Source organism: Trachinotus anak, unplaced genomic scaffold (assembly GCF_046630095.1).
Source record: "Trachinotus anak isolate AG129_WGS33_773 ecotype Australia unplaced genomic scaffold, CSIRO_AGI_Tana_v1 ptg000002l, whole genome shotgun sequence".
Taxonomy (NCBI): Eukaryota; Metazoa; Chordata; class Actinopteri; order Carangiformes; family Carangidae; genus Trachinotus; species Trachinotus anak.
This window is the reverse complement of record NW_027273853.1, coordinates 21,374,182-21,390,437: the sequence shown is the minus strand read 5'-3', so window position 1 is coordinate 21,390,437 and position 16,256 is coordinate 21,374,182. Positions and strand designations below refer to the sequence as shown.

Here is a 16,256-nt window from a genome sequence, read left to right as displayed (position 1 = left end):
CTAATTTTTTCCCCCACTACATTTATATGACCTTTGCCAGGAGTAATTTCTTGTGCAAGGAAAGAGAAAAGGCGCCAAAGCATTTTCAGAGGAATCTCCTTGCACCCAGCGTCTCCAGTATTGATTGTTCTGATTGATCCTCCGTATAATTGATTGTCCTTCACACAAAATTCAAGGACGGATCCTAAGTTGTTCTGATTAAAACAGGCCCTGGTCTTAATTTTGCCATACTTCCCATCTGACACCTCTCAGTCCAGGAAGGGGGTCTGTTGTTGTGTGCTCCTTCACAAGGTTTCTTCAAGTTTCACCTGTTTAAACATTTGATTAATTTAAAAAAGTTTTCCTTACATGCTTATAACACAAACTCTCAGCTAAACCAGGGTTCTGCTTGAAATGTAGATTTTTATTGGTTGAACCTGGTGGTATGAAACTCTGAAACTTTCACTTGTGAAACATCAGTTTTGTTTGAATGAAGCTGGAGTGAACTTCTTACAAAAAGCCATAATGCTAACGGGGGGGGGGGGGGGGGGGGGGGGGGGGGGGGCTCTAAAAAGTGAACAGTTTCATCTAAAAATGAATTGGGTGAGGCAAATGAGCAAACATACATTAACATAAAATCCCAAAATATAACTTACCTACTAACTATTTTGGGTCATGACTATGATTTCAATGCTGATCCAAGTGATTTTAATATGAACAAACACTGTTACAACAGGACACACAGTTTTCATTGTACTGTAATACATGAGGGTATAGCTGATACAGCAGGAATTCAGTCTGAGTTGAAAATGTTTTTTTGTTTGTTTTTTTTTTATTTATGTAATGGTTTTGAAGAATGTGGGAAGAAACCAGAGCACCTGGAGGAAACCCACAGGGGGAAAGGGGAGAGGGGGGTATAGATTGACCAAGTCCTGCCTCACATTCAGGGGATGTACCCTGGATGTGAGGCAGGACCTGGTCAATCTATAGAGAGAGGAGAAAGGAGAAAGGAGAGAGGAGAAAGGAGAAAGGAGAGAGGAGAGAGGAGAGAGGAGAAAGGAGAAAGGAGAGAGGAGAGAGGAGAGAGGAGAGAGGAGAGAGGAGCTATTCGTAATATTCACCTTGAAGGAAAAAAGAGAAATGGCAGAAAATGTTTTCCATCAAGATGAATATTACATGTCATCTAAATGACAGCGACATTATTTCTACGTTTGAAGATGGTGGACATACCTTTCCTCACAGAGGAGAAGAATCTGGAGATGGCGTTAGGCTGTCTGGGTGCTGTCAGGTGTCTCTTGAATGAAGAAGCGATGCACTGTTGAAGTTCTGGTTCCTGTAACCTCATGGAGATCAGCACCATCTCTGCATTGCTCCATCTTTTACACAGCTCCTTGAAAACTGTCTTGTCAAGGGATTGAACAGTGTCTGCGCTGATATGAAAATCTGTGCCTTCGACTTCGGCCCATGTCTTTTTGAACAGATGCTGAATGATGGCCTCTGAGTCTTTCGTAAAGATAACTTTTGCCTTGTTGAATGTGCGAGTGACCAGTTTCTCCACAAGAACCCGGACAGACATTTTGTTTTTTTCTGCCTGTGCATCCTGCGCACGTTCAACGTGTATCTCCTCACAAACTGAGGCAGCAGTTGTCAAAGGTGCTGTCTCTTCTGGGAGCTGTGATGCTGCCAACGGCTCAATGTCCATTAAAGCGAGTGTCACCCTGTGACTGTGGGGGGCAGCCTGAGTATTCAGCCACCAGCTAATCAGTGCCAGGAAGCAAACCACTTTGCCCTGTATGTCAAGATACTCATTAGCATGTAACTGAGTTGGCCTTGGAACAATCTCTGGCGCAGCCCCATCTTTCAGGTGACTATAGAGCAAATCACTAAGCTCTTTTGTAAATATCAGGACTGTATCAGGTGAAAGTTCTTTGAATCTCTGCAATGCATGGGCCTCATTTCCACCTGTTTGTTTTTCCCCGTCTTCTGTCAGAAGCAGAGACTCAATACTAGCCACGAGTGACTGGATTGACTCTCTGCTCTCCACTTTGGAGTCCTGGTGGAACATAGCTTTAAGTTGGGCCACTATCCGGCGAATGGATGCGCTGACAAACCTCTTTGCAAAAAAGTTCTTCATCTTAGTCTTCAGTCCTTTCAGAGACATTTTGTGCCTCTTTTGGGATGTGGGACTTGGACCTGAGCACTGTTTGTCTTTCAAACTCTCAGTTTCTTTAAGACTTGACTTGACAATGTTCTCTGCAAGACTTTGAATCTCTAGAGAAGATTCAACCTGCAGCAGCTCAGAGTCAGAGTGGGGAACTTCTACCATAAGAGCTTCTGTGACTGCGTTCACCTCCTTGCTAAGTATTGTCTGTATGGAGGTGGTCTGGCTTCCTGTGGTTGAAGGTGCTTTGCACACTTTCATTTTAGCTGCAAATTCTTTTAACGTTTTGCAGGCAAGACGAACCATCTTGTTGAGTTTGCGCGATGGCGTGACATGGTGTGGTGAAGACTCGGCAGATGGCATGTTACTAGAGAGGGCGGCGTTAACACTGTCTGTGACCTCTTTCCCAATCATGACCGACAGTCGGTCAGAGCTCACACACTGGACTTGGTCTGTAATATCCAGCGCCTCAGCAAAACTTTGTGAGAATGTGTTGCCCAGACTGGACTGAACACACTCCTCCGTCACTAATTCATTGTGTCCCCGAAGGGCTGTCACCACGATTTTTGTAATGATGGAAATTATATCCAAAAGCAGGTCTGCCAAAATGACTTTTGTTGTAACATCAGGGGTACCTGACTGTAATAATGCCCACTGTTCCACTGTCATCCTTGTGAGGAAGGATTCAATGACAGGGCGAACAGTTTCCTCTGTGATCAGCGGCATCACCACTGTCTCTGAAGATTCTCTTCTGTCCATTGTGAGTGTTTGTGTTTGATAAACTCCTTGGTTTGGTTTTCACGAACGGGTCCCAGTTGATCACTAGCAGAAATGAAGACTGGCTGTTGTTGGCGGGACTATTTATACGTTTAGGTCAACTACGTCATTCCAACATCAAAGGCATTCCGTGACGCATCACAGCACTGACTCAGATCACAGTCTGGAATTCTTAAGCCCCGCCCCCTTATAGCGACAGTGACGTACCGTTGCTAGGCACCTGCTGCCGGCCTCAAAAGGAACAACACTTATGTCAGACACAATGGAGAAAGGAGACAGTTCATTTCATGGATGTATTATAATCATGGATGTATTATAATTGTCCATTTTCAATTATGTCCTGTAACTGTGTCCCTGGGGTTTCTTCACCTCCCGCCCTTTAGAAGACCAGCGGCAGGTCTGAGTCCATCTATTCCAATGAGAGAAGTGAACGTGATCACAGATTATGACCGATTCTTTCTCCCCATAGTCACCGAAACGAGGATTAGATCCATTTTTCACAAGCCACGGATCTTCCGAACATTTTGACATCAAAATGACATTTTATAGACCGACAGACCAGGAGGAAATTTACTTTATTCAGACCTGTCTCTGTCTCAGCAACACACTCTCGCGAGATCTCGCAAAACAGCTCTTCTCTCTGTTGGTTGTGAGCTTGTGATTGGGTTAAGTTTAGCCCTTGTGGTCAAAGCTTAGTTTAGTTAATCTCGGTGGGCTTCTTTTCCTGGTGGGAGAAAGATGGAATCTATGCTTGCAGATAAGTTTATTACGTTTATTCATCCTACTTTTGAGATATATCTTCTTCTGCCGCCACCACAATACAAGGGTAGAGAATATGATTTCATGTGTGGAGCTCAAAGCGGACTACATTACCCAAATATTTCTTGAATGTAATGTATCTCCAACTTCATCCATGGCTGGACAAAAAAAAAAAAAAAAAAGTGTCATTGTTTATTCCAGAAAGTTTCATTTCATATTCAGATTTATTGCATTTTAACGGGAGCCAGATCATTTCAAATGGGCCTTTTTCCACAGAAGACATTTCAACATGTCTCAATCGTAAAAAGCAGGGATGTAAATAATAAAATGACTAATTGCTGGATTTCATTTAGCTGCTTCCATTGTGATGTGTCCTTGTATTGTGATTATTGACTGACTGTCATGCTAAACTGGCAGCCATTGTTAATGCTGTAAGTAACACACTCCCAGATCTATTGATTATAATGCTCACACTGAAGGCATAGCACCGAGGGAGGCCAGAGCTCTGCTGCTTTTGTGATGTCACTAAACTGCACATAGTAGGAACAGTGTAATTTGTAAAACAAAACAATTTGGAGAATGATAGAGTCAGTGAAGTACCTATTTCAATGTAAAAACGACAGAACCGAATACATGAATTCATACATGTTTATTATGAAAAACATCTAACATTTTGAATTTAATATCTCATATTTCCAATTCCTCCGCGAGGACAAGCTCAACCCTAAAACAGAGGAAAAGACAGACCACACACACAGGAAAGACAAACGTAGAGAGTGTGTACAAGCCACAGAGTTCTTCTTTGGATCTCTAAATAAAACCAAAGTATAAATAACTTAAACAAATAAGAAGATAAACAGTTTAATTAAAAAAAAAGAAAAAATATGATTGTGGTTTATGTTTTGCCTTAATGCCTGCATTAAGAAAATTGAGGGATGGTGTATTAACTAAGGTGTTTACATGGGTAATCATCTAAATAATGGTGTAATGATACACTGGGCCGGTGTAATGTGTGACAACCTAGAAATGTGGCTTAGTTTGTTGTTTACAGTGGATTCCTCACTGATGTTTCTCAACCTGATTAAATCCATGAAGATATATTTTCAGCCTTGATCAAGAGTTCATAAGCCTTGTAGAAGCAGAGTGGGGAGTTCTGGTACAACTTCACCTACTTCCATTGTGCACAGAGAAGGGAACCAGTCTGAGGAGGTATAAACTTCAGCAACACTTGGAGTATGGAGAAAAACTTCGTCAGACTAACATGTTAAAGCTTGTGGCTTAGGGAGCTACCAACCTGAAGAAGGCCACAAACTGCTGTGCATTAGTCTGGGAATGAAATTGTTCTTTATACTGTAAGTGCTGCTGGGACCACCAATGGTTGGTAGTGTTATTTCTAAGATTTATCACAGTGCTGTAGCTGTTACAGTAAACCATGTGGCAGGTGAACAGCTTAGCCCATTGTTTCGCTGTGTTACAGACATAACCAATTAACTCATGACTTACAAACCATCTCAAACCCTGCTGTTTCTGACACCTACTGTACTTCTCACCTCTCACTGTACTGTACTGGTTCATATCCAGTGCTCAGTCCGTTTCCACTGATCTTAATACTGATAAACCCAAAAGTAAAAATGTGTACATTTTCTACACTGGATCCAGCCTCGTGGAAACATAACAGCCACTGTTAATGTAAATCTATGACAGCTTTCACTAACATGACCTGAGCCTCAAACCATTTCCATGCTGTCAAATGTTCTGATGCCTTCTTCTAACCATTCACCTAATCCACATCCATTAACGCCACTTCACCTCTCATCTGGTGGAGTTTTCAACTTAACAATACCAAACTGTGCCCGGACTACAACAACCCACCGCTTATCACACTGAAGGTGCCCTAGACAGAAGGTATGTTTTCCACATTCTTCAACTAATTAAACTCCAGGTCTAAAGGCCAGGCGACTTTATAGGATCAGTATGCTCTGAGAAAAATGATAACATTTAAGCATTTTTTTCCCAGTTTCACAAATCTCTGTGGGAAAAATATTAACCAAGGCTGCCAATGAGAAAGTTGATTTTCTGACCTTAGGTTACCCCAATTATGTCCTCCTGTGCAGTATCCAAATGTCAAGATGAAAATCCTGCAGTTTTTTTGATGTACCCTGAGCTTGATGATTGAGTTCAAAATCAAGTTTATCATGTTTGAGTTTTAAATAAATTTTCACTTTTTTATTTTAATTTCAACTGTTGTTTTTACCAACAACCTTACTCCAAAAGTTACTGTAAATTGTTACAAACACATGGCTATCAATGTACAAAAAAAAAAAATAAATCTGTTTTTGTAGTTCATGTAAAACTCAAACTTCTTAAAAAGTAACACTTAAAAGAAATAAAAGCATGAACAAAAGATTTTTCTTGGTTATAATAATTATAATAAAACCGTTGAGTGCACATTGGAAAATGAAATTAGCTTCTCGTTGCACAATATAAAAACATTTATGTTGTCTAAAAACAGGGCTTGAGTCAATCCACATTCAATGTATTTAACCCAGGAAGTGGATTTCCTTGAAAAAAAAACAAAACAAAAAAACAAAAACAATAAAAAGAACATTATTAAAAAGAGCACATGAAAAACAAAAGCAACAAATGTCCTCAAAACTCCCAAGTGTCTGGAGACATTTTATAATTTTCAACTTAACATAAAATAGCCTAACACTGCTACTACTAGTTCATAATGAAGCTGAAAGATGAACAAAAATGAATACATAAAACAGAGAGAGAAGTAATAGAAAAAGTAAACATCCTGACTTTCACACAAACAAAACGATAAGATAACAAAACATACCATTTCATTACACTAGTGCTGTTAAAGGACAGGGAATAGTATTTAGACTGCATTGAGGCTTTTCCAGTCCTTCATTGATGAGGAATCTGTGGGTGATTAATTGATCAATAGCTGGAGTGTATAACTAAACTGGATTTGTACCATGATACGTGATGATTATTATTGATTGCAATACAGTTTTTCTATAGCACTGACAGACAGAAGTGATATGCAACACATGCAGCGGATGTTGTGTTTTGAAGAGGTGGTGGGCTTGAGTCTTGGCTGATATCCATTCTATTAGTAGTAGCCTATGCCACATTCCTGTTACCTATCATTGCTGTCTGGTAAAAAAAAACAAACTTATCTCCAAACATCAACTTTTTTTGAGCTAAGGAAAAAGTTTTTTAGCACTGTGACAGTGAACTTTCCTGGAAAAAACAACCGGCTTTTAAATGGTTTATTTGGCTTATGAAGTTGGACATTTTTCTCAGACCATAAGCCTAAAAGTTTCTTCTGAAAAATTCTAAATCACCAAAGTTTGGAGATACATGCTTTTGCTGTACAACAATGTCATGTTATGATGAACCCAGCCACTGAAAAAGTAAGGTACATATAACTTTTTGTTCAGATGTGTGCACAGATTTACATGAGTAAAAATGTGGCACAGATGCTTTGTGCTTTTTTGAGCTTGCTGCTGTATGCAGGGTCACACGTACGGACATAGCCCTAAATCACCCACTTATTCCTGATCAAAGCGCTGTACAGAGAGTGCTCTGGCGATAAATAGGCTGCATAGGGAACAAAGAACATAGGTAGGCCTGTGTTTGGTTTCATGCATATAAAGAAATTCCATGTGGAGAGCAAGACTGATTGTATCACATAGTGCAAAAACCCCTTGGAAGACAAAGGACATTTGAACTGAACCCCCCCCACCTCCCCACAAAAACACCCCATCATTTCCCTAATTGCTTCTTGCAGTTTTCTTAGTTGACTGTCCTGCCTCGAGGTTATTTCTACATAACCTGTGATTCTACTGTTATGGGCATCTCACCATCAGTGATATTTAGAGAAATGATTCAAATTATAGTACAGCAAACACTTCTTAACCATACAACCTGGCAAACTTCCCTCTGGATGCTCTCCTCCCATCTGCCATCTTTTTTAAATGCAACTAAATTTTCTCCCTCTTTAATCCCCTCCCTCCCTCCTCCCTCCCCTCTCCAGCAAAGTGAACTTTGGTCTCAGAAAACAGCAGGTTTCAGGAAGTGAGCTGGGTATAGTTGGGGTTAACAAGGGCATGTTCACAAATGTGAAGTGTTGCACAACACTGAACAATGTAGTCTCTTTTTTTTCACAGACTGTCAACACCTCACTTTTGATGCATGCTCTACTGGTAATCCTGACCAATAAGCCCCGATGTGACCCTGAGCCAAACAAAGCTTCTATCTCTCTTCCTCCTCCCCTGTTAATAACATCTTTACCCCCTTGCGACCCCTCTCCCTCTATTTTCAACATCTTGTATTAATAGAAAATATACTTTTGGTACTTGAAACTACCCCTACACATCAAATCCCTTCAGACCTGGACAAAAATATCTGATCTTTCCTTTTTATATCTGAAACTCTCATCTGACTCAAGAAACAACTTCAATTCTGGATGTGTCACATTTACAATATAATGCTAAATCAACTGCTTATGTTCCTTCCTCTGTATTAAAATATATTCAGCTACTTTTTGCCCAGGTCTGTTGTGGCCATAACCCTTTCATTCCCTCTTTTCTATGGCTTTTATTCACTTTCAATTCAATCAATTCAGGAAGTTTATTTTCTTCTTCATTCAAACATTGAAAAAATGCTTGGCATATGAAAATGACCATATCAAACCTGCTAGGAAATAATTATGAAAAATTGGTCTATAGCTGCAGTTTTGCTTTGATTTGTTGATTGTGTTGAAAGTGAATGGACTGCCAGCCCTGGTTTCCGCCTCCTCCTCCCTCCACTACTTCCTCAACGTTGTCCTCCTCCTCCTCCTCAGCGCATCTTGTGCTCCACATCAGCGTTGGCCATGTTTGAGCCAGGGCTGGGGTCCTGCTGTCGTCTGGACTGGGGAGAGAGAGATGGAAGAATGAAAGAGGAGAAGAGAAGAGAGGAGAGGAAAGAGAAAACGAGGGGAGGTGGAGAGAGAGAGTGATAGAGAGAAGAGTAAACAAGACAGATGAGAAGGCAGGAGGAGGAGATGGGACAGATAGTAAGAGAGGGATCAGAGAGAAAAATATAATAAATTAAGTACAATTTTTATGTAATAACAAATGTAAAAATACATCTAAATTCCTCCTGATTAACTTTTTTATTTAATATAAAGCATTGGTTCTCCAAACGGGGTACAGGGACTCCCAGGGGTCCTTGAGGGGGTTCCTGGGGGTTCCCAGCAAAAAGGGGAATAAGTTATTTTAACCATCCATAAGTTGCATGAAAAAGTTTGAGAACCACTGAAATAAATGATAAACAATACACTTCAGCATTCTCAGCATCAGTAACAGTGGGCTTGAATGATTTGCATGACTGGTATGTTTTACTGACTGAATACCTTTAACTTACTGAAAACTTTTTTTAAGCCTTCATAACGGCACATAAATAATTATTAATGATCTATAGCCACCAATAGGAACCAATAGGTCGAGGTTAGGTTCTTAAATAGTGTACCTCCTGATATGGGTTTTAAGGGCATGCCATGGTTTCTGCACGAGACGTTCATGAGGAAAACTACGTAGCCTTTAAGGATAGTTGTAAAATGTCTTCTGTGGCTCTGGAGGAGCTGTTTAATACATCAGATGTCATAGTTCGACTTAAGATTTTCAGCAGTGAGTTTGTCTTACAAACTGGAGATGTGTAGTTTGAATGAATTTAGGACACAGGGGCAGTGTGGGGACCACTGTTAAGTTTTTTACAAAAATAAATGTATCAATAACAATTAAATGATATCATGCTTCATAGCAGCAGTTATAAATTTGGACAAAATAAACTTAAACATGGCCTCATATCTGCTTACAGCAACACTATAGTACAGTTTGCTATAAACCGTTCATCAGCCTAAGCATACTGCTTATAAATGCTTAACAGGGGGTTGGGTAAGGCTTCGGAGGGTAACCAAGTGGAACCCAAATGTCAGAATATCTGTACACTGTTTGGTTCCTGGGCTAAGAAAAGCTCCTCTACGACCTCAGAGTGACACAGGACTAAAAAAAGGAGTTGCAATTTCCCAGACTGCCACTAGAGGAAGCCAGAAAGCTTTATAATAGGCTCTGTGTGACTGTTTATACACTTTACTGATGTTGATATTTTAGTCAAGGTAACTGGCAGACAGACAGGCAGAGAGGCAGACAGACTGACAGACATATAAACTGGCAGACATACAGGCTGTCTGACACAGATAAACACACACAAACACACACACACACACACACACACACACACCAAGGGATCATTAGGTCATCATTAGAGGCCATCAGCATGACAAGACTTTTAAATATATTTCATGACTGCGTATAGTGTGTACGTGTTTGTGAGCTTGTGGCATGAAGCTGGTCCTGCTGTAAAAAATTCTTGTGGTTATATGTTTACACTTAAGTGAGAGCTGAGAGAATTTAGCAGGGCACGGGTGAGATCGAGAAAGGGGTAGAGCGTGGAGAGGTGAGAAAGTGTGGGCAGAGGTGAAGTAGAGAGCAGAGCAGACAGAAATGCAGACAGAGATAGTAAAGGGGTTGCTCAGTTCAACTGGAATGTAGTTTGTGTCATCTCAATGACTCACCATAATAGCAACATACACACAGTCACATGCACACACACATACAGTATGTCATACTACCATTTTGACTCCTCACAGCCAGACTGACTCCAGTTTCTGTCTGTCTCCCCTGGAAAGCTTTCTGCTGCTTTATCAAAACTGCTCCTATCAAATATTTATTGGTGGCTCAATTAGAGTACCTTGATTTTGGATTTAAAAGTGGGGTCACAATTAACACAACTATATAACACCAAATGTGCTTATAGGCCATGTTTGTGTCACCCCAGCCTCCCTGGGAATAAAATTCAAAATGGATGATTCTGCAGCATGCTCACAGCCGACGTTCAGTGCCAATGCAAGACGTAGTGTGATGTTAACGTAGTGAGGCAGAGGGTAAGAATGTAGGGGTGACTTGGTGAAGAATTTATAGAGTCATATATTTCCCTCAGGAGTTGGTGGAGACGAAAAACAGAGTTAAAAGCAGAGGGAATATTGCCAAGTTGATAGACACACGTCTCCAAATGAATGATGACTTTGCTCTGTAACTGGTAAATGTGTGTGTAAATAGGCATGTGTCTGCTAACAAGTTCACCATATAAACCTAAAGGGTGATGACATGTCAGTGTGTTTACAGCTCGTTTCCTGTGCCCCCCAAGTGACAGGTCTAAACATACTGCCAGCCCGGTTATTGCTCGACAAAAAAACATTTTCAAAGTTGGCACTGAATGTTCAAAAATGCAGTCGCTGAATGTAATTTGGATCAAATCACACAATGGTTTCAATCTGATGTAATGTAGTGGTTGCCAAACTTTTTTGGAAGTTCCATTTGAAAAGTGAAAAAAAAAAACATTTGCAAAATAAGTGTTACAGTTTGGCTGTTTATAAGTTTTGCAATTGCTCCATAGCCTATGTTAGCATTAACAGCTGTTTAGTTACTAATCTTGCCAAAAGCTTCAGCCATTGTTGTGTTTACAGTACAAGAGGTTATGTTAGGCCCTCTGAGCAGCACTACTTCTGCAGAGCAGCCTAGATGCTACAGTGACTCAGTGTCGGAAAGTGATGCGATGGGCTGACTGGGCAGGGGCTAGCTGGTTAGCATGGTAACTTCAGTAGAAGAAGTGATAAAAGTAGAAATAAGAGAGTAAAGGAGAGTAAAGGAATGACCTTTGATGTGTTCCTTCCAGACTTGTAAATATATTAGTGTTAATGCTCACGTTGGCTATGTAGCAATAGCAAAAACTTATAAATAGCTCCTTTACCGACAAGTTTGCTTAAAAGCAGCTCCAGTTTTTTTCTTTTAATTTGTCTATTTTGTACCTTACATGTTATTTTGCTTTCTGAACCCATTTTGCTAAGCTCTATCTTGACAACATTTTTTTCTGATCTGATTCATGATAGCTGTAATTAATAAAATGAACACATGATAATGATGTGATTAGTTAAACCTGTGTTTGACCACTTAAAATGTCTGCTGTGAGATGATGTTTTTCTTCTAATTATGTGTGAATGTGTTATTTCTTATTTGTCAGATACAAATTTATGTGTTTAAAATTACAGTATATTAATCAAACTTTACTTTGAGATTGGACAATTTTAAATACATTTGAATGAGCAGCAAAATTGAAATACAATTCAACTTGTATAAAAAAAATAAAAAAAATTATAAAAAAGTCTGCAGCAATGTGACTGAACACAGAGAGCTTTAAGCGTAGTGTTGGTCATTGTAGAAGGGAGTGGTCTTTGCTAATCATAAGGGCAGGAAGAGAGCTTTCTGTATTGATCCACACAGATGGAAGTTTGCTGGGCTACTATAGACTGCTTCACCACAGCTCAATACTGGAGAAGTGTGTGTGTGTGTGTGTGCGTGTGTGTGTGTGTGTGTGTGTGTGGGGTGAAGTATATTTGCTGTATCTGCGATTTTGTACATATATGTGCCTGCACAGTATTAGAATGTGTCTGTGAATTTGTGTGTGTGTGTGTGTGTATGTATGTGTGTGCATGTGTGTGTAAGTCAAAGCGGGGGGTCTGATGGCAATCAATACTAATGATATATTAATGCTTTCAGTGCCAGCTCATCATTCACCACCAAATCTCTTTTTGCTGAGCACTTGGAGTGTGTGTGTATTTGTGCTTTTGTGTGTGAGTGTGTCCGTGCACAGTGGAGTTAAAACATGCATTTCTTCTCAATCTATTGCTTTTCCATCGATCATTCTGACAGGTACCTTCTGACCTTGAATGACTGGAATATCACTGCATTTGGATGAAAAATGCAGTACCTGCCAAAATGACAAGGCTTCAGGAATTGAGAGGGAAACATCTTTATATTCAGTGAGCACCCGCATGAAAAAAGACATTAATTTTTTTCTGCTGAGCTTTATTATAATGAAATCTACACAACCCAATAAACATCAGAGTGCCATAATTTTTCCTCTGCAGCATTTAAAAATGTAATTCTTATTGATCATATAGCAAGAGTAATCACAGAAGTACTGAGCTACTGATGATCTTTAAAGGCTTTCTTATTCTGGGTGAGAGTGGGAGGTTTATGGCTTAAGTGTTGTTAAGAAATCAGCGAAAGCCTTGTATGTGCAGTAGATATGTAATTCCATACCATACTGATATTTTGTTCATATAAAACTTTTTTTATTTTTCCTTTTGTTAGCAGAGTAACATTTGAGCAATAAACCACTGTTCATGCACAAAACGCAAACATGAAAAATTAACTATACGCCAACCTCCCTTTTCCCCAGGCCTTACATAACTCCATCACATTTCACGTCTTTCTCTCTCTGCTATTCTCTGTCTCACTCACTGTGTGCTGCACCTCTGCATTTCTTCTTCTTCTCTGCCTGATTATATATATTATTTATTTTTACAACAGGAGAAATAAAAATGTATGTCAGAAATGCACAATGTTGTGACTTCTTCCTTCTATCTGACAGAAGTTAACTGCACCTTTGAATTACAGACAGTATGGACAGGACAGAGAGATAACTAGATCGCCAGCTAACAAGATAAAGAGAGTTAGAGAGAGAGGCAGAGAGACAGAAGAAGAGGTGGAGTTCAGACCACAGAAATGCTGAGGTTGTATCTCTGTAGATATTCAGCAATGCTCATCAGTCACAACCACTCTAAAATATGGTTCACAAGGACTTTGTGTGTTGTGAAACGCACATCCCAGTGGCTTTTCTAATCATCTACAAGGGTATTTCCTAGGCATTGTTTTTCTTCTTGTTGTGCAATTTATTTTGCATTTATAGAGATATTTTTATGTATTTTATTTTTAAGAATATTTGGTTTTTGTAAAGCCAAACAAAACTGTTCTCGGCTCATGGTTTCTCCAGAGAGGAATCATAATTAGGGCATATCATCAAGTTTTTCAAAGGACCAAATCTGTCATAACTCTGAAAGAGACCCACGTTTGGTTCCAGTGTAAGACATAGGAGTAAAAGCCTTTAAATAACTTTCTTAACCCTTGAAATTAACTTTCAACTTAGCTTTTTCAAATATGTACCTTGCAGCTTTTGCCACATCCCTTTCAAATTCAAACTTCAGTGTTTGCCCTTTGCACTAAATGTTTTTGAAGTTCAAGGGAAATCAGGAAAAACAGCGGTAAAAGCGATAAAAAGGGGAAAAGCACTGGTTAAAACATCTTACAACCCCAGTAGGATGAAAGAAGCACATTTCAAGACCCAAGGAGAGCTTTGTTCTATAGTCTAAACCATATATTGTCTGTAGTCTAAAACATATATAGCGCCAAATCGAATGAATTTTTACATACATGATAAAAATATGTGATTTCTTTTTGAGTGGTGGTACTTATATTGATTCAGCAGGAGACACAAGGTGTTCTTTTTCTCTGAGAGCCTCAGGGAAGAAACACGAGATCAGTCAGATGAAAGACGACCTCCAATAGATGCCTCTCTTTCCTGTCTTTCTGCTCTCCTCATCTGTGCTTCTCTCCCCCCACTGTTCTCTTCATGTGTTGTGTTCCTGCCTTTCTTTTACTGTTGGTACTTTACTGGTGGTAGATCCTAATGTGTGTGTGTGTGTGTGTGTGTGTGTGTGTGTCATTTTACAAACTGAGAAAACTAGATATAAAATTAAAATAAGCATGAGCAGATTACATAGTCATTAAATTCATTAGACATGCATGCACATTCGTGAACATATGCACACACATGCACACACACACACACACACACACACACACACACACACACACACACACACACACACACACACACTAGAAAAATACTTGCATACACACACACACACACACATAAACAGACAGCTGCCTGTGGTCACAGACACAGAAAATAAAACAAGAATGCACATATATAAATTAAACAAGTGGACACACACACACATACATATATATATATATATATACACACACACACACATACAACTGCACACACATGCACACACACAGGGTGGTTTAGTGCATGACAGTGTGATAGATGGTGAGAAATGAAAGACACAGACCCTGTTCTTTTCTGCTGGCTGTCTGTCTGTGTGTCATCAGTCCCAGATTTTAGAAACCACAGGGTCCTAAAAAATAAACAATTTGGGGTTCATTCGTAGGGCGTCAACTTAGGAAGGATGCCACTGATCTCCCCAAAGCCTTGCTGGGAAAGTGAGTTTGTCTCAAGTAATCAAATGCATTTGGGACAGTTCCAAATTTCAAACCTAGGACATGTGAATTTGTGAATCTAAATTATATATAAGACACTGCAAACAGCACACACTGTTAAACAATTACATTGTCATCAACTATACGCAATTTAGGAGCTGATATTTACACAAATTCAGGAATAATTTTATTTAATCATAATTATTATGTCATGATCAACTCTGATATGACAGTGTTGCGTTTTTTCAATTAAATCTGCCACAAAGTGAGTAAACTACTTTCCCTTCTGAGGCTTTTGGGACACCTGACAAAACTGAACCAGTCATTCAATAGTTCATTAATATTAAATCAAATCAATTGTCAGATTAGATTTATTATCAAACTGATCATGCACTAAACCTATCACTGAAACTGTGAAATTCTATCTAAATAATTGAAGCACACAATCACACATCACACAACCCTAAGCCACTCCAAGCGCTAAGCAAAGAAAATCTAACTGGAAAATTTGACTGTGTGGCTTTAATAAAATGGTGTTTATTCTTCTCTAAACATCAATCAATATACATTTGCTAGTACAGGAGACTATGAAAAAATTTTGCTCCTTTTTTGCAAAAATTTCGAGGCATCTGCAAGAAATGTCAGCTGATGCTGTGAAACTCATCAGAAAATAAATATATGCTCAAGTTGACATTTTACATTTTAGACAGGCAATTTTCTGAATGGGTTGCAAGCCAGAAACAGCAAGCAAGCTGCATGGGTGATGCTATGTTTCTTTATATTTTTGTAAATCCGAGTTTATTAAATTTCCAGTTAGGTAAGTCCAGTCCTGCAAAGCCAATTTCACTTTGCTCTCTGTGGTCTGCCAAGGCTCATAGGCATCTGTTTCCAGAATTATTTCAACTTTGTCTATTGTACAACATGGACAATAGACAAAACATTGACATCAACTCATTTCTGCATTTGATGGCACAGATGAGCTGAACTACCTTTGGTCTTTGTTTCCCAAAAAATCATGTGAATTATTCATTCATTTCACATTTATGTTTGTGCTGACCTCAAGCGATACCTAAGTGTACTCAGGGTGTGTTTAATACAACACTGAATCTTCGCTGTCGGGCGTGGTTACCAGTTGAAGAAAGCACACTACAGCTACACCCATCAGTCATAGTAATTGTGGTCAGAGACTTGAAGTGAAACAATGTTCTTCAGTTTCATAGTATTTTTTTCCTAGTTTAGAAAATTCACCAAATCTGAGTGTGTAAGTTTTAGGCCGGCTTTGCAAGGCCAAAATAGATCTAATAAGGAAGCAGATGTGTCCTGTTACAGGACAGCTG

The 16,256-nt window shown here is 39.4% G+C and overlaps 1 protein-coding gene across 4 annotated transcripts in view; it reads right to left on the bottom strand.

Annotated features, from left to right (window-relative positions):
• Positions 1-4,310: 4,310 nt before the first annotated feature.
• Positions 4,311-16,256, bottom strand: part of cbfb (core-binding factor subunit beta) — a 34,441-nt gene continuing 22,495 nt past the window's right edge. Inside the window, exons 6-7 of one of the 4 annotated variants that reach the window (XM_071505781.1) lie at positions 14,772-14,837; positions 4,311-8,602 (exon numbers count right to left, since the gene is read on the bottom strand). In XM_071505781.1, coding sequence (XP_071361882.1) covers positions 14,808-14,837 — 30 coding nt within the window. In that variant the 3' untranslated portion in view covers positions 4,311-8,602; positions 14,772-14,807. The remainder of the gene's footprint in view (positions 8,603-14,771; positions 14,838-16,256) is intronic. The other 3 variants (XM_071505782.1, XM_071505775.1, XM_071505780.1) reach the window with 3 other exon arrangements.